Genomic DNA, 24,520 nt, shown 5'->3' with positions numbered 1-24,520 from the left:
CATTTGAATGGTTTTAGTGATAGATCCTTCTCATTTGGAAGTTACAGTACATATTACTGTACCAGTAAGACAACAGCACTTACAGTTACTTACCGGTTGTCATTTGGAAATATCCAACAACAACAGTATAGCGGCTCAGATTTGGTTGAACTCATTGCCCATTCTCCCTCATGCTCATCCCATGGCATCCCTCATGCTCATCCCATGGTTGACAACATGGTCAACCACAGTCGCTCTGATTTCATCAGTTATTATGTTCCTGACTCCTCTTCCTCTTCCCCATCCTACTTCAACTCTTCCTTCTCCTCCTCCTCTTACTTCTTCACCTCCTCGTCCTCCTCTAGTTCTCACCCCTCTTAGTCTTTGTCCAATATTGGACTCCATTGTTGTCCAAACCAAATGTTTACCTGTGGTCTATTTATAGTGCTCAAGCTCTGATTTGTAAGTGAACTCATTATCTGAAAGTGTTTCCACGTGTCAATGTGGAAAGGCAATTGGCAAAATAGTGTAGCAATGTAGACACCAATGTTTACAGTTTTGCTAGAAGTTGTTTATTAAATTACAAACTGAGTGTAAAGCAGAGAACGTGCATTCAGTTTGGCACCCTTGGTAAATGCATTGGCTACAAGTGTTAATGGTTTCAGAGATAGTACTTCAAGAATCACTGTTAGTGTCTAAACATTCAGAAAAAACTGTAAGATCCCCATTAGCTGTTGCGAAAGCAGCATTGACAATCGTGGCCAAAAGTTTTGAGAATGACACAAATATATATTTTCACAAAGTCTGCTGCCTCAGTTTGTATGATGGTAATTTTCATATACTCCAGAATGTTATGAAGAGTTATCAGATGAATTGCAATCAATTGCAAAGTCCCTCTTTGCCATGCAAATGAACTGAATCCCCCAAAAACATTTCCACTGCATTTCAGCCCTGCCACAAAAGGACCAGCTGACATCATGTCAGTGATTCTCTCGTTAACACAGGTGTGAGTGTTGACGAGGACAAGGATGGAGATCACTCTGTCATGCTGGCTGAGTTCGAATAACAGACTGGAACTTTCAAAAGGAGGGTGGTGCTTGGAATCATTGTTCTTCCTCTGTCAACCATGGTTACCTGCAAAGAAACACGTGCCATCATCATTGCTTTGCACAAAAAGGGCTTCACAGGCAAGGATATTGCTGCCAGTAAGATTGCACCTAAATCAACCATTTATTGGATCATCAAGAACTTCAAGGAGAGCAGTTCAATTGTTGTGAAGAAGGCTTCAGAGCGCCCAAGAAAGTCCAGCAAGCACCAGGACCGTCTCCTAAAGTTGATTCAGCTGTGGGTTCGGGGCACCACCAGTACAGAGCTTGCTCAGGAACGGCAGCAGGCAGGTGTGAGTGCATCTGCATGCACAGTGAGGCAAAGACTTTTGGAGGATGGCCTGGTGTCAAGAAGGGCAGCAAAGAAGCCACTTCTCTCCAGGAAAAACATCAGGGACAGACTGATATTCTGCAAAAGGTACAGAGATTGTACTGCTGAGGACTGGGGTAAAGTCATTTTCTCTGATGAATCCCATTTCCGATTGTTTGGGGCATCCGGAAAAAAGCTTGTCCGGAGAAGACAAGGTGAGCGCTACCATCAGTCCTGTGTCATGCCAACAGTACAGCATCCTGAGACCATTCATGTGTGGGGTTGCTTCTCAGCCAAGGGAGTGGGCCCACTCACAATTTTGCCTAAGAACACAGTCATGAATAAAGAATGGTACCAACACATACTCTGAGAGCAACTTCTCCCAACCATCCAGGAACAGTTTGGTGATGGACAATGCCTTTTCCAGCATGATGGAGCACCTTGCCATAAGGCAAAAGTGATAACTAAGTGGCTCTGGGAACAAAACATCAATATTTTGGGTCCATGGCCAGGAAACTCCCCAGACCTTAATCCCATTGAGAACTTGTGGTCAATCCTCAAGAGGCGGGTGGACAAACAAAAACCCACAAATTCTGGCAAACTCCAAGCATTGATTATGCAAGAATGGGCTGCCATCAGTCAGGATGTGGCCCAGAAGTTAATTGACAGCATGCCAGGGCGGATTGCAGAGGTCTTGAAAAAAATGGGCTCTTTGCATCATCTTCATGTAATTGTCATTAAAAGCCTTTGGCACTTATGAAATGCTTGTAATTATACTTCAATATTCCATAGTAACATCTGACAAAAATATCTAAAGACACTGAAGAAGCAAACTTTGTGGCAATTAATATGTGTCATTCAAAACTTTTGGCCACGACTGTACTCTTCACACACACAAACACTATCTTAATTTGTTCCTGCTTCTCTGCGACAATGGAGTGATCAAATTAAGATTGCAGATCTGTATGCAGGTGTCCTATTTCAAGGTAAGTCAGAAAAGCAAGGTTTATTTTGGTGCATACGTTTTCCACTTACTGCAAATCTGTGGGCTTGGCCATTCTCCATGAATTGTTCTGACCTCATTCTTTGTAGCATCATGTGAAACGTTTGAGAAGAGGCTACGTCATAAGCTCAGCAAAGACTATTGTTTCACATCCAACTCAAATAAAAGCATATCTACATTAACCTTGCCACAAGGAAATGGAATGGAAGACTGTGTAATTGTTATGAACAACTCAATTTGACATTTTAAAGAGATTTCACTCTCAATTTTTTGGTATTTTCAATTTGTCTGATTATCACAGAGGTTGACCATCACACAAACCCACCCAGAAACCCACACCCCTATGTCACCACCCTATTTCCTTTCTCTGTTTCATAGTAATTCCTATGAGGTGAGTCATGTGGAAGGATGTGTGTATTTTTCTTGTCTAAGAATCTAACTTAAAACCAAGCACTAGATGAGGCTTGTAATAAAGAGGTTATGGAAAAGTAGGGAGCAGAGGTGATTTGCAACTCGACTTTGACTTTTACACCAATGACTCGTGACTTAACTTGGACTTGAGCCTTTTAACTCAAACTGACTTGCTACTCTCCCCAAGCCCAAATAAAAAAAATGATGCTATTAAAAAAAGTGTGCAGTTCATCAACTCTTCATTTAACGGATTACAGTTTGAATCAGACAGCAGCCAATCAAATTGTGCCAGTGCAGAGGGACGTTGGCGGGTGAATTCAGACGGAGCCCTTGGAAAGATGATACCCAAAATTATTATTTTCGGATATAAAGACTACGCTGTATCAACAAAAAACGGATTGCAACTTGCAAAACATGCGGGAAGAAACAACTTCCAACTTTGTTCGACATTTGAAGTTGCACAAAGAACGGGAAGTCGTGGCTAATATAGCCGACAGCTATATAGTTTATAACTTTGCTAGTGTAGCATGTAGGCTAACGTAATGTTAAATCAATGAGCCTCCACACAGTCAGTCAGTGCGGGAACGGGATCATTGCACCCAAGATTGAGCTACAACTTGCTAGGCATTTGGTAGCCTAAATCCTGCCTGATGTTACTGCTGTTCCTAAAATCATTGACATACATTAGCCTACTGTATCCACACACAGAGAGGGTGTGTGTTAAGGTTGGGCGATTGTGTACAAGCCTACATCGCCCGATTGCGCCCCATAGCGATCCTCGATAGTCGATTGCTATGGGGGGGGGGTCTTCCTCATGGCTACCCATGTATTTCCATGAAATATAAAGTTGATTTGGAAAGTAATAAATATATTTTAAAAAGCAACATGATTTGCGTAAATGTAATATACTAACTCTTACTCCTGCTAAAAATATGAATTGGTATTACATTTGGTGAAGAGAACATTATGACTCGAAACTCAAAGTTTAGGACTTGAGACTTGACTTGAGACTTGTCAATCTTGACTTGAGACTTGACTCAGACTTACCTGTTTTGACTTGGGACTTGAGTGCTAAGACTTGAGACTTACTTGTGACTTGTAAAACAATAACTTGGTCCCACCTCTGGTAGGGAGGCTGTGGAAGAATAGCCCTTCGGCAGGCGATGGCCTTGTGGATACCTTGTGACCAAACCAAGGAAGACTTTAATTTGTCGTGTGTTTGTGCCATTTACAGTGCTATTTCTGACTTTCGTGACTCCTCTACTTGGCTTGAAAATGTTTGTATGCTTTTGTAAGCGGAGCGCTGTCCTCAGATAATCGCATGGTATGCTTTCGCCGTAAAGCCTTTTTGAAATCTGACACAGCGAATCCAGTTAATCTTTAAGCCGATGTATAACACTTGAATTTTTATAAATGTTTAATTTGACTATTTCTGTATTTTGAATTTGGCGCTCTGCAATTTCACCGGATGTCGGCCAGGTGGGACGCTACCGTCATCTAGGGATCTGCATCTAAGGTTGGACAGACAGTCAGACAGGCAGACAGCAGAAAGACAGACAGACGGTGTCCTTTCTTTTTTTTTCTTTTTTTTTACCCCCTTTTCTCCCCAATTTCGTGGTATCCAATTGTTAGTAATTACTATCTTGTCTCATCGCTACAACTCCCGTACGGGCTCAGGAGAGACGAAGGTCGAAAGCCATGCGTCCTCCGAAACACAACCCAACCAAGCCGCACTGCTTCTTAACACAGCGCGCCTCCAACCCGGAAGCCAGCCGCACCAATGTGTCGGAGGAAACATCTTGGTTAGCGCGCACTGCGCCCGGCCTGCCACAGGAGTCGCTGGAGCGCGATGAGACAAGGATATCCCTACCAGCCAAACCCTCCCTAACCCGGACGACGCTAGGCCAAATGTGCGTCGCCCCACGGACCTCCCGGTCGCGGCCGGCTGCGACAGGACCTGGGCGCGAACCCAGAGTCTCTGGTGGCACAACTAGCGCTGCGATGCAGTGCCCTAGACCACTGCGCAACCCGGGAGGCCTTTCTGGCCTTTTCTCATTCCCTGTGTCCATTGTTGTAATGATTTTGATTTGTCTTTTCGCACAGTTGCTGGAAAACAAATGACGGCAAGACATCGTGGTATTGAGATGAGCGTGAATTCATAACATCATGAGGAGTAGATATAAGGTAGCATATCTGTGGCCTCCTCCTTCGCCACAAGGCTTTCTCGTGAACAGGAGGAGGACAAAAGGGATATTGTTGATGGTGCTGCTACTGTATGTAGCAAAAATACACTGCGGCAGAGAACTCCTGAGCCTGCCATGAATATAAGGTAACATGGTTGAGTCAGTGGCTAAATCCAAGGGGGAATCATTATGGAAAACATTTTGTCAGAGTCTTGTATGGTATGGATTAAATTTGGTTGTATTTACTAGGATTATCTGGACTTTACAATTACTTTGTTTGTGTGACCACACTTTTTTAATGACTAGCTCAGAATATGAAACACTAACTGTTATAGAAAGTGTCTCTGCTTTGAGAGAAATCTATGTCTGTCCTTTCCCTGGCAGTGTTCGCTGAGGTACCTTGGCTATTTATGTTTGATTTGTAATCAGAATCCTTTTCGTTTTGTGATGTTCTGCCTAGTGGAAACTGGTTGATTGTGCTCCTCCTTTGTTTGGGAAGCAACCATTCACGGGCCAATATGCGGACTATTCATCCATTAGGAAGAAAGAGGGGGAGGCTTTCAGGTCACCTCTGAAACAGGATGTATGTATGGTCACTTTTTGACAGGACATTGGTCGCTCACATTATTTAAAACCAGCATTTATACATTTCTGGAATGGACAGATTTTTCCTCTGTCACTGACTGAACAACAATGCTGGGAATTGGCAGGGTTGTATCCTGGCTAGCTTCCCTCTACCCCCTCCTCTCTTCAGGCTTGGTACGACCCAACGTCCTCCCTCTTTCTCCCCACTGCATGGAAATGAGGCGGTGACATCATCACTGAGCTCCCAGGCCGTGGCTAGCCAGTGACGAAATTACAAACGCCTCTTCCCTCTCTAAACCCATCCCCTCCTCCACTTTCCCCTGCAGACTTATGAAAGGTGTGCTGTGTGTGAGGAAAACCCTTTCATTCACTTTTTTATTGGACACCTTCCTTAACTGTCTGCCAGTTGAGGATGAGGTGCAGTGATTTTTGGGGGGGGGGAAATACCACAATACCACTCAAAAGTGTGCACTCCTGAATGGGTGAGCAGCTCACAACCTAGAGGGAGAGGGGCGTGAGAGGGGGTGGGGTGGAGGCTGCTTTTGAATGGGTTGAGAGGGAAGTCAGAACAATCAAGAGAGAAGAAGAAGCATGTTGTGCCTCCTATCTGACACAGATCCAGCTTCTCCACTCCTGTTCATTCAGTGGCTGTTCTGGGAAGAGTGGTGTCCTTGAGAATATTACTTCCTTTTGTTACTTTTACTGGATTCTTTTTTGGGGCTTGTGGTGTAGCAAGGGTGGTGGTGGTAGGAGGCTAAAAGAGCCCATTGGATCCCTTCTTAACTTCCCTACGTTTTTCGCCTTGCTGTGCTTGTGTTTTTTTCTGAGGGGAAATTTTCTTTCAGCGGGTCCCAGTTTTAGTGTTGAACTATGGAAATGGACTGGGAGTTGGGTGGGAAAGATGTACAATTCACAGAGCCGGACTCTGGTTACTCTGCTCAGGTGGCTTTCAACTACAACATGTTAGAAGGGCGCTTTAAACAGCTTCAAGGTAAGTGAATGCTGGAGGCTGCAGGCGCCTTTTGTTTTGTAGGTGTTGCTATGCTATATGCTCTGTCAGCATATAGACGGTGGAGTCTAGAGAGAGAATTCTGGATCGTCTGTGTTGAATTTGGCAGTTCTTTATCAGGGTAATGTTATGTGGATGAAGAGCATTATATTTCATTGTTGTTCTTTTACTTCTTAGATAATCCTAAAGGAAACGGTAACTGTTAGTGGTGGGTATGACACGTTTAGTATGGCAGGACTATGATCTGACAAAAGGATGACTCAGACTGGATAATAAGGCTGTCTTTTTTGGGGGATATTAATTTAGTGTTGACAATAAAATACTAAATAGCTGTTTTCGAAAAAGGCCCTCTGTCTACAAACACACAATCCACAATGCTATCTAAACGGCATGCATGCTAGTTCCTAGTGGGTAGTCAGGACAACAATAGCATGAGAGGGGACAGGGAAGGTGGGAGTGGTTGTTTTGTCCAGCTATCCCATGCAAATACACTTTCAAGGAGCCAAATTCTAGGAAATGATAGCGCTTAACAACATGTTTTTACACAGTTAGTATAAGGGCCTTTTACATAAAAAGGCATATATTACTATTAGTTATACAGTATGTCATTGTGTTATATTGTGTGATATTGTTTACTCTTGTTTAGTATAATTACTATAAAATTACTTATTTTCTAAATACATTTTTTACATTCATTTTCATATTTTCATTATGATGAACCCCAGGTTAGACTGCAACAGAAAAAATTAGAAATTAACATGCTAATGTAACCATTATCATAGTAAAAAAAATGTATAGTCCTGCTGTCCTTGATGACATGTAGATGTCTTTTGTTGACATCTTTGTTGGGGTTTCTCTCATCCCAAAGAGAATGTGGTCTTTGCCACATGATAATATCAGTCAGTAACTCAGTCTCTCTATGAATAATTGTGTCTGAATGCACTATTGTGTTGTTGAATGTGTCTCTTCTATACATTTTATATGTAAGTCCCCTTTTCATTAATAGCTCTTTAAATTTACAGCAATGGTCAGAATGTGTCCAGTTTGGCTCACTTGAATGGTATAAACTGGCCACAACAACTACGTGGATACGACTGGATGAATGTGTGCCGTTTGTTAATATGTAGCTTTGTGTAGATTTTACTGACTGCTGAAACCTCGTCCAATGTTGTAAAGCAGCCAGAATGAAAAGGAAGACAGAGATATAGACTTGAACTTTCACCCTCTGGTCTATTGGCTTTTACTAAGTCATGGGATGACTGAATTGATAAAACATCAGAGTCAACGTTATTGATTACTATTCTTGTGTCATGTACTGCTAGCTTGAAATAGTTATGCTTCGTCATATTTATTTTTTAAATTGAGTGAAGATATGACTACATTTATGGATTGACCTGGTGTGCTGATAATTGAAATTGTGGAGCAACACTACTACTGTAACAGGCTCCCGAGTGGCGCAGCGGTGTAAGGCACTGCATCGCAGTGCTAGAGGCGTCACTACAGACCCTGGTTCAATCCTGGGCTGTATCACAACCGGCCGTGATCGGGTGTCCCATAGGGCGGCACACAATTGGCCCAGCGTCGTCCGGGTTAGGGGAGAGTTTGGCTGTGGTAGGTTGTCATTGTAAATAAGAATTTGTTCTTTAACTTCTCTGCGCTACGGATCCCTTTAGCGGGATCATTTTCCTAAACAACCGCTGAATTGCAGGGCGCAAAATATTACTAACAATATTTATAATCATGCAATCACAAGTGAAATATACCAAAACACAGCTTAGCTTGTTGTTAATCCACCTATCGTGTCAGATTTTGAAAATATGCTTTGCAGCGAAAGCAATCCAAGCTTTTGTGAGTGTATCAATCAATGCTACAACAGCTAGCCCCAAATTAGCATGGTCACGAAAGTCAGAAAATCAATAAAATTCATCGCTTACCTTTGATAATCTTCGGATTTTTGCACTCACGAGACTCCCAGTTACACAACAAATGTTATTTTTGTTCGATAAATATTACTTTTAACTTTTTTAACAAAAAAACCAAAGCCCCGTTCCGTTCGACGAAAATTCCCAAAAGTATCCGTAATGTTCATAGAAACATGTCAAATGTTTTTTATAATCAATCCTCAGGTTGTTTTTAACAAACATAATCAATAATATTTCAACCGGACCGTAACCTATTCAATAAAAGAGAGAAAGAAAATGGAGCGCTAACCCTCTCGCGCGCAGGAACTAATCAGAGGACACCTGACTAGTTTTGAAAAATCTCGCTCATTTTTCAAAATAAAAGCCTGAAACTATGTCTAAAGCATGGTCACAGCCCGAGGAAGCCATTGGAAAAAGAATCTGGTTGATACCCCTTTAAATGGAAGAAAGACGGGCCAGGAAACACAGATAAAAAAATAAAATAAAAAATCACTTCCGGGTTAGATTTCCTCAGGTTTTCGCCTGCAGAATCAGTTTTGTTATACTCACAGACAATATTTTGACCGTTTTGGAAACTTTGGAGTGATTTCTATCCTAATCTGTAAATTATATGCATATTCTACGCTCTGGAGCTGATAAATAGTCCGTTTACCTTGGGAACGTTATTTTAAAAAATATATATAATCTGACCCCTAGCGTCAAGAGGTTAACCTCTAACGAGCCTCTACCCCGGGTCCGGGATCACCCCCCACCCCCCCACACACTGATTAGCATAGCTAGCATAGCTTCACAAGTAGATAGTAGCATCTAAATATCATTAAATCACAAGTCCAAGACACCAGATGAAAGATACAGATCTTGTGAATAAAGCCACCATTTCAGATTTTTAAAATGTTTTACAGGGAAGACAAAATATGTAAATCTATTAGCTAAACACGTTAGCAAAATACAGCACTTTTCTAACTCCATCAGTTTCTTACTACTTCAGGTGCTATCACCAATTCGGCTAAACTAAGATATTGATAGCCACTAACCAAGAAAAAACCTCTTCAGATGACAGTCTGATAACATATTCATGGTATAGGATAGTTTTTGTTAGAAAAAAGTGCATATTTCAGGTAGAAATCACAGTTCTACATTGCAGCTGCAATCTGAAATAGCGTTGGAAGCAGCCGGAATAATTACTGAGACCGACGTCAATTACCAAAAGAATCATCCTAAAACACTTCAGAAAAATAGACAGCCTACAGCAATCGAAAGACACAGATCTTGTGAATCCAGAGAATATTTCAGATTTTCTAAGTGTTTTACAGCGAAAACACAATATAGCATTATATGAGCGTACCACAATAGCCAGAATCACAACCGCATTTACCAGCTGTAAATGTTAGCGATCGTAACAACCCAACAAAAGATATATAATTTGACTAACCTTGATATACTTCATCAGATGACAGACCTGTAACATCATATTACACAATGCATATAGCTTTTGTTCGAAAATGTGCATATTTAGCAGCACAAATCGTGGTTATACTATGTAATCACTACAAACATTGCATGTATTCTGGCCGGCGCCATTTTGGATTAGCGCCTATTCTTATAAAAATACTATTCATAAACTTGACTAAAAAATATAAGTTGGACAACAATCGAAAGATAAATTAGTTCTTAATGCAATCGCTATGTTAGATTTTTAAAATTAACGTTACTAGACATATAGTGTGCGTTGCAGCCAGACCAGTGCCTGCAAAAGTGGCGCGCAAACACTATGACATTTTTCCACATAAATACATAATAACATCATAAATAGTTCCTACTTTTGGACGAGCTTCCATCAGTATCTTGGGCAATGTGTCTTTTCTTCAAAAGAATAGTTGCTTTGTTGTAAAACGTCCTCTTCACCTTTGGAACTAGCTGCTACCATTAGCTATGTCGCACACACATGTCCAAATCCTCAAACTAGATACAAAGGAAATTCAGAAAAATAGCACTATACTCGCATAAACTGATATAAATCGGTTTCAAATAACATCGTTATGATGTTTCTAACACCTATATTTAATTAAATTACAGACGGATACATCTCTGGTCGATAACTGAGCGTTCCAAAATTTCATCCTGACTTCTTGCCAGGCGCCATGACGAACGAGACAAAGAAAGGTACTCTCGTTCCATCCGGCTTTATAACCTCGGACAGCTACGCAGACAGACCATTCCACTTCTCATTGGTTACTGACATCCAGGGGAAGGCGGGTGCAGTTCAATTCCAGCCATAGGATATACACAGGCTTTAAAACTGAACCCAGATCAGAGGATAATTCTCAGACCTTCGCAAGTCATGTCAGGATTTTTGCTGTAGAGGGAGTTCTGGGTCACCCACAGACATAATTAAAACGGTTTTAGAAACTAGACAGTGTTTTCTATCCAATATTAGTAAGGATATGCATATTGTACGATCAAGAATTGAGCAATAGGCCGTTTAATTTGGAGACCAAAATATGCTAATGCGGAACAGCACCCCCTATAGTTGCAAGAAGTTAACTTACTTGCGTAGTTAAATAAAGGTTCAATAAATAACAAATGTTGATCTAGGAACAGTAACGTTCAACTGAAAATTTCAGACCTAGTGTAAGGGGAGTAGGATTACCATTGGTTGTATCCCCGTGACCCTTGATTTTAGCCAGAGTAAGTAGTAGCCTTGTTCGACCCAGAACTGGTCATAGAACAGGAGCCTATCTCCTGTTTCTGTAGCGTGAGACAGCTTAATGTACAAATACACCCCCTGGACAGGAATCTAGTCTATCGCATGACCTGATATTAGGCAGAGCTCTCTGGTTCATAGTTCATAAAAGTGTTATATTTTCAGCATAACCACGTGGTGTCATTGTGCCAGTGACCTTTTACAAACAGACATGAACTGTGAAAAACATTTAGCAAATAATTTTGTACAGCTGTCCCGTGGCTGTATCAACCGAAAGGAAATTGAAAGTGCATTGTCAGGTCTCATGTATTTTTCTGTTTTATCTAATACATTTAAGGCTGGTTGTACTCCTGACATGGAGTCTGTTTCTGACCGTTTGAGCAGACACATGCACATTTGTGGCCTGCTGGAGGTCATTTTGCAGGGCTCTGGCAGTGCACCTCCTTGCACAAAGGCGGAGGTAGCGGTCCTGCTGCTGGGTTGTTGCCCTCCTACGGCCTCCTCCACGTCTCCTGATGTACTGGCCTGTCTCCTGGTAGCGCCTCCATGCTCTGGACACTACGCTGACAGACACAGCAAACCTTTTTGCCACAGCTCGCATTGATGTGCCATCCTGGATGAACTGCACTACCTGAGCCACTTGTGTGGGTTGTAGACTCCGTCTCATGCTACCACTAGAGTGAGAGCACCGCCAGCATTCAAAAGTGACCAAAACATCAGCCAGGAAGCATAGGAACTGAGAAGTGCTCTGTGGTCACCACCTGCAGAATCACTCCTTTTTTGGGGGTGTCTTGCTAATTGCCTATAATTTCCACCTTTTGTCTATTCCATTTGCACAACAGCATGTGAAATTTATTGTCAATCTGTGTTGCTTCCTAAGTGGACAGTTTGATTTCACAGAAGTGTGATTGACTTGGAGTTACATTGTGTTGTTTAAGTGTTCCCTTTATTTTTTTGAGCAGTGTATTTTATGATTACCCTCTGGCGCTAGGCTAGGCTATGCTAGTCAGGGTTTTTAATGACAGAAAACCCGGATCCGGGATGGGTAGCAATGAAATGTGTTAATACCAGGTAAATACCAGTGGAAACTGTACTGTAAAATATAGTGCTATCATGACTTTTGAAAATAGTAAGAATGATCTTGAGGTTTTCAAACACATCTTTACTTTAAGTAATGATAAAACATGTCAGATAATCCAAAGACATAAATAAGAGTGAGTGATACCGAAATGTAGTGAATGTTTTAACTGTGTGTAAATGGACACAAAGCCATGTTCTGTTTAGTGCTTTGTTTTCCCTTTTACCAGGCATTGACTGCCGGGGAAATGTTGATGTTGAGTCATTGATTTGAAATATATAGCTGTTGGTAGTTGCCTGTGTGATAATCTGAGGCCTTATTAAAGAACAAACAGTCCATCTGCCATAACACCATGACTTATCTGATTGATGATCTGTTTTACCCTTCTATCAATGGAGGGACTTTATCCACTTTATGAAATAGAGACATCTTGTCAAGTACGGTAGCTGGTATTTATGTTTTCCTTGTTTTCCCATGTGTTTTGTCAGCATAATGTTATTACATCAACATTGCTGGTTTGTTGGCAAAACATCATTAACACATACAGTTTTTGTATAATTTCGATTTAGTTTTCAAACAACAATCAACAATAGCATTTCAGGTTTTACATGAAGTTGACTTCCTGTCTGACAACTCAATCAAATATCAACCAAAGTTGGATGTTGATTTGACAACGCATTTTTCCTGAGGTTAGTCACCCCTAAACATGGCAGTGTGACCTCATCCATTAATCCAGCCCTTACACACAGGAAGAATTTCAATCTTCTGGCCCGCCACACACCACAGGATGTTGATTCAACAGTGAGGGAAGAAGGAAGCAAGCTTTGAACTGCTTCACTAAGATGTCCAGTCTTCCACCTTTGTTTTTCAACCTTGGATACTGATTTCTAGTCTGTTAATTTGTTAGTTTGTCAATGAATGCTATATCATATAATATGTATATCTAGGCCTAAACAAAATGGCTGTTGTTATTGTTGTCCCTCTGAATGATTGTTTTCAGTCTCTGCCAATCATTCGACTTCCCTCACAAGAGTGGTTGAGATACAGACTGCAGAATATGAGAGGAGTAAATCTTGTCAATAGGTAATTAGCTTTGAACATGAACAGTGCTTTAGAGGTGCAGAATGGAATCTTTCACCACGTTAAGTATTTCCTACCAGCTAAGGGTGGGGTAGTGATCCAAAGTGAACTCTGCAATTCCTGAGTAGTGCCCTAATCAAGATCTACCTTTCCTGCCGAAACCTGGAAAGAGGAAAAAATTGAGAGAAAAGAAACCAAACTGGAATTTGAATGAATGTGTATCCCTGTTGAGATAAGATGAGAGATTTGCTTTTGGGAACCGGAGAGTTAGCCCCCAGGATAGAGATACAAGATGCGTCAATAAATCAATAGTTTCTATTCTGTGTCAGTCATGATGACCAGACTGCTCATATCCCAGCTGGTTAGATTTGCTTCTTTGTTCCTGAACTCCAAAGACAATAGAGCTGTGGGTCAAGTCAAGGTCACAACTTGGGATGATTTTCTCTGGAAGAGAGTGATATCCAACACGATTAGGACTAAAGGACACTATTAATCAGTGCAATAGTAAGAAATTCATGAATAGCCTCCGATAAATAAGTGGATATACTTGAATATATGGGTTATTCCACAAATTAGGTTCAATTTGCATAGCCGCGGGAAGTAGGGGTGCTGAGGGTGCTGGCACCCCCTGATAAATCACAATAAAGAGATAATGAATATTTAAAAAATGAATAAAAATACATTCCCACCAAATTAGTGCCTAGGCCTTTATTACTCCTGTATAAAATGATAAACATTTCCCTCAGTTGACCTTAAAAGAGGGACAGGTTTTTGTCTGCATAAAATGTATCACTAATAGCAAGTCTTTAAAAAATCAGATAAATCAGATTTATTGAATTTTCCATGTGGTCCATATTAAAGGGCACTTCAATTAATATAACTGACTTTTAATATTCAATATTCAATATTCAATTCAATATTTGTGGACAATTTCTACTTAAGACACAGAAACTGACACAGAGTGCAAAGTGAAACAAAGTGTATTCCATGCGCTCATATAGATGAAATTTGGATTAGAACAGCGTCAAATAGGGGTAAGTACGATGTACAAAGTACAATGAATGTACCCTCCAATGAATGTACGTTCCAATGCAATTACCTTTTGCATGTTTTTTAGTGACACTAAAAAGGTTGCCATCCAACCTTTTTATGCTAGTAAAGTACATGTCACGACAGGCCTTTATCCAACCTTTTTATGCTAGTAAAATACATGTCACGACAGGCCTGTATCCAACCTTTTTATGCTAGTAAAGTACATGTCACGACAGGCCTGATGGAAACATCAAATTTGTTGTTAAACTCTCCAAATGTCGACAAAACGAAATACGCTAGACAGGGTGGGATATTTGTGTGTCAGTAAAACCTATATATAAAAAATAAAAATAAAACTACAACTTGGGAAACCATGCAGTTTATTAGGCTAAATATGAAATAACTTGTGCACATTCACCACCCTGTGAAGTTCATAGTGATCTTGATTCTCCTTTCCAATAAATATCGAGGGTCTTATTCTGGTGACACGATGATCGACGCTTGACTGCTGTTTGACAAATATAAATATTTTCACCCTTATCTATAATAATCTCTTCATCTAGACTAGCCTACCCACACTGTATTTACGAGCTGTTGGCTAGAGCGCACGTGCCAAGACCAGAGTAGGCACATATGCTGTTTTGCAGTGGTGGAAAAAGTATCCAAATGTCATACTTGAGTAAAAGTAAAGATACCTTAATAAAAAATTACTAAAGTGAAAGTCATCCAGTAAAATACTACTTGAGTAAAAGTCAAAAGTATTTGGTTTTAAATATACGTAAGTATCAAAAGTAAATGTAATTGCTAAAATATACTTAAGTATTGAAAGTAAAAGTATAAATAATTTAAAATTACTTATATTAAGCAAACCAGACGGCACCATTTTCTTTTTTTATTTACGGATAGCCAGGGGCACACTCCAACACTCAGACATAAACGAAGCATTTGTGTTTAGTGAGTCCGCCAGATCAGAGGCAATAGGGATGACCAGGGATGTTCTCTTGATACAGTAAGTGCCTGAATTTGACCAATTTCCTGTTCTGCTAGCCATTCTAAATGTAACGAGTACTTTTGGTTGTCAGGGGAAATGTATGGAGTAAAAAACACATAATTTTCTTTAGGAATGTAGTGAAGTAAAAGTAAAAGTTGTCAAATATAAATAGTAAAATAAAGTACAGATACCCCAAAAAACGACTTAAATAGTACTTTAAAGTATGTTTACTTAAGTACTTTACGTCACTGCTATTTTGTGACAAAACTATTTGTAGAGTTTGAATCACATTGAACTTTAGATCATCACGCACTGATTTTTATCCGAAAAAAGTCTGTTTTCCGGAAACACACACTGGTGGGAAAATGTGCATATTTTCTTTATGCATATTTTTGAATATTCACATTCAAATCTGTCCCCAATTGGATGGAAACCTAGCTACTTACTATAACGATTGATACTAAAACCTCTTTATACCAACAGAGCCATTTTATAGCACAAACTAAGAATCTCAATTGGTGGTACTCAACCCCCCCAAAAATATTAGTAGTATTGATTGAATTGAACTTCCTCTATTGCATAAAGGTCCTAAAGCGATCATCTGCTAAAAATGGCATTGAGATGACATTGGAATCATTTTAAAAATATGGTTGTCATTTCACATAATAAATTATGTATTTGTCTTAGCAGTATCTCGAAGGGCCATCAGCCCGAGGTCTTTGAAAAATGACAAACGACCTGACGTAGCCTTGTTTTAATGAACGACCTGAAATCGTCTTCATTGGCATCAGTTTTTTGTTGTTAAACAGCTAAAACTTACTCTTCAAGCTGTGTTAATAGTACGGGAGCTGTGTGTTTACCTAACGATAAGACCAGATGCTAGTGCAACATTCCTCTAGCTAGCCCTCCCCGGAGTTGAGCTAGGGCAGTGATGGAGGAGAGGAACACTGTTGTTCTGTCCAGCTCTGTCTTGTCCTCCTGTCTCACAGAAGACTCCTTAAAAAATCCCCACTAGCATGTACCTCTATGTAACGCTTGTGGTGATGTTACCATGTTGCAATAATGCCACAGAAATGGGTTTGGATGCATAGGAGGTTGGTGGCACCTTAATTGGCGAGGATGGGCTTGTGGTAATGGCTGGAGCAGAATAAGTGGAAATTTATGAAATAGATCAAACACATGGTTTCCATGTGTTTATGCCATTCCATTCGCTCCTTTCCTGCCATTATTATGAGCCGTCCTCTCCTCAGCAGCGTCTGTGATGATAGCTGGTTGTACCCCCGAGGGGTAGGGCAGCAGGCAGGAGGTTGGCTCTGAGTCTAGTTAGTGATGTCATACACAGTACAATTGTGGTCAGGGTTCAGTATTAACTGAGCGGTCGATTCCAAATCAATAGTGTTTATAGTCAAAGGATACCTTTTTATTTCATATGTTGATATAATGTTTCATGTTGCAGGAATGGGGGGGATGTGAGGAATAGGTTCGACCTTCTCCAATTGTTATTCTTTCGGCAAGATCGTCAAACGTGTCAAATAAATCACTCATAACAAAAAAGTCTAGAGGGCCTTGGAGTTCATCGCAAGGTGCAGCCAGCCCTGCATGCGGCAAGGTCATCTCTCTCATTCCGCCATGTGGCAAACGAACAATCAAATCACATGCTTACGTCTTTGCAGGGATAAGGAATGCAATAACAGGAAAATTGGGGAGGATTATAAATAAACCCGCCTTGTGTTCATGGATATGAACTCTGAGCCAGAGGGTGGGGCATTGTCCCTGTCAAGGGCCCCGAACATAAACAGGATTCCCACCTTCACTTTTTTTTTTACATTTTAAAGCTATGGCTGTATCTCATTAGTCTGCAGTGGCTTTCTCCCCTTGTCTCCTCACTTTCATGCACACTGTCCTGAGAACCCAGAACAGATGGCAAACAATATGGTCGACCCCCTATCAAGCATTTGCGTTCACCTGTCCATTTCCTTCATCTCAGTGGAGATGACCAGAGACCAGGAGAGGAAGCCGTAAGAAATTCTGCAATTGGTCTGAAGAGGCAAGGCCACCAGTCCCAATCCAGTCTAGTTGTTTTAATATCTGGATCATGAAAGGATGATGAGTTGCATGTGACAAAGCGGGCCAATCACCCACAATGACCAAAACCTCTCATATGACACAATTATACAATGAGTATCATTACTGTTACTGTATATAACAACACATGGGTTCCATCATTTACCACAATACTTAGCTACACAGTATTTTCTTTAGGTAAAAAGTGTTACATCTGAAGGGCAGTCTTACAAGCTTATTGACATTTTCAATCTAACCTTGGGGACCCAGGGAGTACACATTTTAAATATGCTTTAGCCCAGCACTAAAACACCTTATTCAGTTAATCAGGGGATGATTACAGTAGTTGATTAGTTAGATCACTACTCTATAGTATTTCAGACTTGAAATTAAAAGACCAGGCTGTATAGGGACAGTGTGAACTGTTAACTATACTTCAATGTCTTGTTCCAGCATTATTATCTTCCATAGCCTTAACTAAAGCTACTTTGACAAAGTAGTTCACTACATCAAAGCTTATATTGGGAGTAATTATAATATCTATATCTTAAAAGTCATAGATTACAAATTGCAAGAACAGATCCCTCTCAAACACAAAAACGATATTTCAAGTGAGATTTAGGAACGTCTGATGCCCCAAAAATTATATAATACTGAGTATTCCACCCATATTTTCTTCTCTTTTCGCCAAAAAAGTAGTGTGTAGTTCCAGTAGTTAGCTACACGGCTACATGGTCAAAAAGCAATTAACGATTGCAAACACTACCAAGATTTTAATTTAGTTGATCTACCACCAAGCTACTGCAAAATGTAGTTTAATTACTAGTTGAACTACATGTAGTTCACTGCTCCCCAACACTGCTAATTTGGCAAACATAGGTCAGCATGGTAGCCTAGCAGTTAAGAGTGTTGGGCCAGTAACCAAAAGGTCACTTGTTCAAAACCCTGAGCCGACTATGTAAAAAATCTGCCGATGTGCCCTTGAGCAACACACTTAACCCTAACTGCTCCTGTAAGTCTCTCTTGATAAGCATGTCTGCTAAAATGTTTTTTTTTTACCCCAAATCTGCTTATCCGTCATCAGGAATTCACTTGTTTCATATCCCAATTAATTGAATGACATATCACTTTGACATAGCTTCTCTTTATTTCTTCCTTCATTTTATTCCCTGTCTTATTTTCTCTCCAGATGAGCGCGAAGCGGTGCAGAAGAAGACCTTCACCAAATGGGTGAACTCTCACCTCTCCCGGGTGTCCTGCCGCATCACGGACCTGTACAGGGACCTGAGTGATGGACGCATGCTCATCAAACTGCTGGAGGTGCTGTCTGGGGAGAAACTGGTGAGTACCGTGCTACCCGGGCTTATATGGATCAGTTTAGCCTTTTAGATCACAATGAATAAGATTACATGGACAGGGAGGACCTGATCCTAGATCAGAACTTCTATTCTGAGATACTTGAGGGTCGTTCCACGAAAAGAGTGCCTTTTGCGTCCATTTTGATATTTTAAATAGCAGTTTTGCACCTATATTGCATTTTAAAAGCGTGTTATATTAAATGAAGTGCCCTTTAACCTCTAACGAGCCTCTACCCCGGGTCCGGGATCACCCCCCACCCCCCCACACACTGATTAGCATAGCTAGCATAGCTTCACAAGTAGATAGTAGCATCTAAATATCATTAAATCACAAGTCCAAGACACCAGATGAAAGATACAGATCTTGTGAATAAAGCCACCATTTCAGATTTTTAAAATGTTTTACAGGGAAGACAAAATATGTAAATCTATTAGCTAAACACGTTAGCAAAATACAGCACTTTTCTAACTCCATCAGTTTCTTACTACTTCAGGTGCTATCACCAATTCGGCTAAACTAAGATATTGATAGCCACTAACCAAGAAAAAACCTCTTCAGATGACAGTCTGATAACATATTCATGGTATAGGATAGTTTTTGTTAGAAAAAAGTGCATATTTCAGGTAGAAATCACAGTTCTACATTGCAGCTGCAATCTGAAATAGCGTTGGAAGCAGCCGGAATAATTACTGAGACCGACGTCAATTACCAAAAGAATCATCCTAAAACACTTCAGAAAAATAGACAGCCTACAGCAATCGAAAGACACAGATCTTGTGAATCCAGAGAATATTTCAGATTTTCTAAGTGTTTTACAGCGAAAACACAATATAGCATTATATGAGCGTACCACAATAGCCAGAATCACAACCGCATTTACCAGCTGTAAATGTTAGCGATCGTAACAACCCAACAAAAGATATATAATTTGACTAACCTTGATATACTTCATCAGATGACAGACCTGTAACATCATATTACACAATGCATATAGCTTTTGTTCGAAAATGTGCATATTTAGCAGCACAAATCGTGGTTATACTATGTAATCACTACAAACATTGCATGTATTCTGGCCGGCGCCATTTTGGATTAGCGCCTATTCTTATAAAAATACTATTCATAAACTTGACTAAAAAATATAAGTTGGACAACAATCGAAAGATAAATTAGTTCTTAATGCAATCGCTATGTTAGATTTTTAAAATTAACGTTACTAGACATATAGTGTGCGTTGCAGCCAGACCAGTGCCTGCAAAAGTGGCGCGCAAACACTATGACATTTTTCCACATAAATACATAATAACATCATAAATAGTTCCTACTTTTGGACGAGCTTCCATCAGTATCTTGGGCAATGTGTCTTTTCTTCAAAAGAATAGTTGCTTTGTTGTAAAACGTCCTCTTCACCTTTGGAACTAGCTGCTACCATTAGCTATGTCGCACACACATGTCCAAATCCTCAAACTAGATACAAAGGAAATTCAGAAAAATAGCACTATACTCGCATAAACTGATATAAATCGGTTTCAAATAACATCGTTATGATGTTTCTAACACCTATATTTAATTAAATTACAGACGGATACATCTCTGGTCGATAACTGAGCGTTCCAAAATTTCATCCTGACTTCTTGCCAGGCGCCATGACGAACGAGACAAAGAAAGGTACTCTCGTTCCATCCGGCTTTATAACCTCGGACAGCTACGCAGACAGACCATTCCACTTCTCATTGGTTACTGACATCCAGGGGAAGGCGGGTGCAGTTCAATTCCAGCCATAGGATATACACAGGCTTTAAAACTGAACCCAGATCAGAGGATAATTCTCAGACCTTCGCAAGTCATGTCAGGATTTTTGCTGTAGAGGGAGTTCTGGGTCACCCACAGACATAATTAAAACGGTTTTAGAAACTAGACAGTGTTTTCTATCCAATATTAGTAAGGATATGCATATTGTACGATCAAGAATTGAGCAATAGGCCGTTTAATTTGGAGACCAAAATATGCTAATGCGGAACAGCACCCCCTATAGTTGCAAGAAGTTAATACACAGTATTTATAATACACAGTAACTGAATACTTCAATTAATATGAATAAAGACATACTAAAGTGCCAAAATTCAGCATTTTGACATGTCCCTCCGTCAACCCTGTGTAATTCTAGGAAGATTTGAATCCACTTAACGACAACATTTCTCCAAGTTTCACCATCATTGTAAAGCCTTAGTTTGTCATTTCTGAAGATGATTTATTTCTTGTGATTACTGATTCGTTTACATCTGTCCCTCATTTTAAGGTCACCCCTATTACGTGAACTGAACACTCATTTTAAGGAGGTGAAACTTTTTATTTTTTTGAATATTTTTTCCTAAAGAAAGATTGAACATCTAATAGTCAAATCAGTGTAAAAGCTTGTCATTTCGTTCTACTCTTTTGCAATTTTCTGGTGTTTTGTGGTGGAAAACTGAGCGGGTTGAGCATAACACGTCAACTCTGTTTCCCATAGATAGACAGGCTAGAAAGGTTTTAACAATTCCATTTTTTTTGTGAAGTTCGCATTCAATTACTACTCCTATGGGTGGTGGACAATTCTCGATACACACGAAACAGTTGATTATGAAAAAACCAGCAGTGTTGCAATTCTTATCACACTCAAACTGATGTGCCTGGCACCTACTACCATAGACCGTTCAAAGGCACTTAAATATTTTGTCTTTCCCATTGTCGTGTCTTTGGTACCGTTAAATTGAAGACTTATAGTTTTTATCATAGATTCCTATAATTAGGGGTTACGCGATCACTTGAGTAATAGCGTAACTAATTAACTATGAATTCGAGGGCACCAGGGAAAGTTATTAGATTACAAGGTTATTATTTCCCAATATAACCTTTCAGATATTTTAATATCTGATCAATAGTCCTCTCATTAATGATTCATTTACTCTACCTTACGTCAGTCTCATTCCAAACGTCGTAAATCGCTGATCTGCACGAACCCAGTCTTCACTATGAGTCATCCATACATCAATTGTCTTAAATCATTTATTTATTACTAACTAATTAATTCACAGAAATGCATAAACAAACAAACTTAAAATAGTTACATGAAATGGTGGAAGGAATATGCCCTAGTGGGCTAAACCGGCATGGCGGCTGTTAGACAAAGGGAAAGTTGCGTTCGACTAAGAATTCACTACAGAGTCCATAACTATAACAATTAACATGCTAATCCTTACACATGAACGCTCACTCATTCGGGAACAATTGCAATCAATATATATATAGTTACGTCCAGTGTGTGTGTCCTTGGTCGTTGGAGAGAAGTTCGTTTTGGTTGGAGTGAAGTTCTGTCTCGGTTGTGGATTGTTCAGAGGGACATTCGTTATAGAATGATTGTTTCGGCGGTTGTCTTTCTTCGCGTTCAATGATACCGAATTCCTAGCTGCAGACTAGAAGTCAATATCAAAGACTTGTTCTCATTCGTCTTAAGAGTTTAACCACGTGGTATAGAAAGTAATTCTACTCAACCTTCGTTCTCCTCCTTGGAGGATAACATGGTCTCAACCTTTGTCCTCTCGTGATTGAGAGACACATGGTCTGGATTGGTAATTTCTTAAAGTTGGCTTTTATTCAGATAGCAGAGAGGGGTGGTCCCATGGTCTCTGACCCAACTGGCTCAGGGGCGGTCCTTGGATTTAGTTCAAATACAACCAAATAGTTGTATTTTCCTTCATTAAACAGTTCAAAATCATATTACACAATTATACAAACAGTATCATGCTCACTCATTCCTTTTATACAACACACAGATGTAAACCTCATATCTGAGGTTATTATATAAACAGCGGTATGGTAATGTGGTCCCACAGTCTCACGTGATTTTCCCACGTGGTGACCAATGGACATGTTAATAGCTGGACTGTCCACCGATCATTCCTACTTGTGCAGGAATATGAAATATGTTCGTACCTCAAGTTCTGTGAGGTGGAAGAGAATTCCTTTGTCCTGAAAGTTTACCCTCTCTCTTAATACTGTTTAGCCATAAGGAGATCCTCAGGAATTTACGACATCTCTCTGTGATCACAGCATGGGTTGAAGGAGTGGAGGCAGGGAGAGGGGGATGGGGTTTGCTATACCCACGCAGGCAACGTCATGACATACCCCCCCTGGTGGTTTGGATCTTGTTTGTCCTGCAAGTTACAAATCAACATAAAATCATGAACACGTGGTGTCCTGCTTGTAGATCATCGTTGCAGTCCCCTCTGGTGGTTGAACTTGGTAGGCTTCTCTGAAAGCGGAGCAGTCCACCACAAGGATGGCAGTTGATGTCCGGTTGGTGATCGCCGTGGAGGTCCCTTCTAGTGATGTACCTTGGTAGGTTCCCTGGAAGCTGCAAAGTACCCCAGGGAGGGCCAGGGGATGTCCTGGTTGGTGATCGCCGTTGCGGTCCCCCCCTTGGTGGTTTACCTTGGTAGGCTCTCTGACAGCGGGCATGCCGCCACAAGGATGGGCCGTGGGTGTCCGGATTTGGGGTCGCCGTTCCGCACCCGTCGTCTGGTTGTCGTCCAGACTGGAAGATCTGAGCAGTAACTTAGGCAGATGTTAACAACGCACACACACTCATGAAATATATATATAATTACATTCATTCCCCAATGAGCGGCGTTGTGGCACTAAGTGAATGTTGTATGGGGAAGTTGTTTATGGCTCTATCACTTCCTAACTGTCAAAGGAACTGAACCGAAAAGGAATGAAAGCATAAACAAAAAGATACAAAATATAGTTCTCACACAAAAATCATCTAATTGGACTGTATTCTATATACGTCCAATGTTCTGGCATTGTCTCTAATGCCATATCTAGGGTTTTCCTACTTGGTGTGTTGCTTAGGCACTATCCTAAGTTGATAACTATATGATAACTTTACAGCTGTAAGGCACTAGTTTTGGGCAGTCTACAGGGATGACCTATGGACTTCTGGGAAGGAAACTGGTGAGTGCTGTAGAGACAAAGGCCTAGAAGTAAATGTTCAACTTTACTAAGGCTGGTATTTTGCTTGGACCCTTAAGTGATCCTAGCATAAATCCTAATTGGATGTTCCGTTGTGCATGTGCGTTTATGCTTAACAAGCGCGCATGTCAAGGGAAGAAAACCAAGTATCCTGGCCGATTACCACTTGTTCAGAATGAGTCTGACGTAGTCAGGTAATTTTCAGGTCGATGCCTGGAGGTCAGTCAGAATTGGTGTCGAGGGAGTCTGTAGTAGTTTTTACTAAGTCACTGTGTCTTCCACTATTGTAGTGGTGATAGGTATGAAGTCTATTTCATAGCTATGTTATCCACGGAGGAGCTGACCTCACGACGGAAGTACTCTTTAAGTATTAGACCCGTCGTACGTGGTGTGATCATGGTTGTTGATTCTAATAATTTTCCTCCTGAATGAAGGATTCTATTTATTAGTGGCATGTGTGTTAACCATTGGAAGAGTGCACTGGAGATTCCCTTCCCTGTGTTGGACTCTGAGTGACTCCTATGTCGCTATTGTCAAGGGTAATTTGATTGGTTAGGTCTCTAACCTCCTTACTGATTGTAGCTAGACTGACTGTTGCTGGTATTGGTACTGGTGCTCAAAGGGACCAGTTATCCTACCGATTTATTTTGAAATATTATACTACCGGAACACATGATTGGAGCATTTTACT

At 40.5% G+C, this 24,520-nt stretch overlaps 1 protein-coding gene across 5 annotated transcripts in view; it reads left to right on the top strand.

Moving 5' to 3' along the window:
• The window catches only part of LOC139566991 (spectrin beta chain, non-erythrocytic 1-like), a 124,758-nt gene that overhangs the window by 26,356 nt on the left and 73,882 nt on the right, over positions 1 to 24,520 (top strand). For 3 of the 5 annotated variants that reach the window (XR_011673197.1, XM_071388400.1, XM_071388402.1), the window contains exon 3: positions 18,647 to 18,798. Coding sequence is in view for 4 of the 5 variants with exons in the window: in XM_071388400.1 (XP_071244501.1) it covers positions 18,647 to 18,798 (152 nt within the window). In the remaining variant the exon portion in view is untranslated. Of the gene's footprint in view, positions 1 to 6,131; positions 6,569 to 18,646; positions 18,799 to 24,520 lie in introns of those variants that run through there. The other 2 variants (XM_071388404.1, XM_071388401.1) reach the window with 2 other exon arrangements.

Source organism: Salvelinus alpinus, unplaced genomic scaffold (genome assembly GCF_045679555.1).
Source record: "Salvelinus alpinus unplaced genomic scaffold, SLU_Salpinus.1 scaffold_40, whole genome shotgun sequence".
Taxonomy (NCBI): domain Eukaryota; kingdom Metazoa; phylum Chordata; class Actinopteri; order Salmoniformes; family Salmonidae; genus Salvelinus; species Salvelinus alpinus.
The sequence above is the reverse complement of the archived record's forward strand: the minus strand, read 5'-3'. Positions and strand labels throughout refer to the sequence as shown.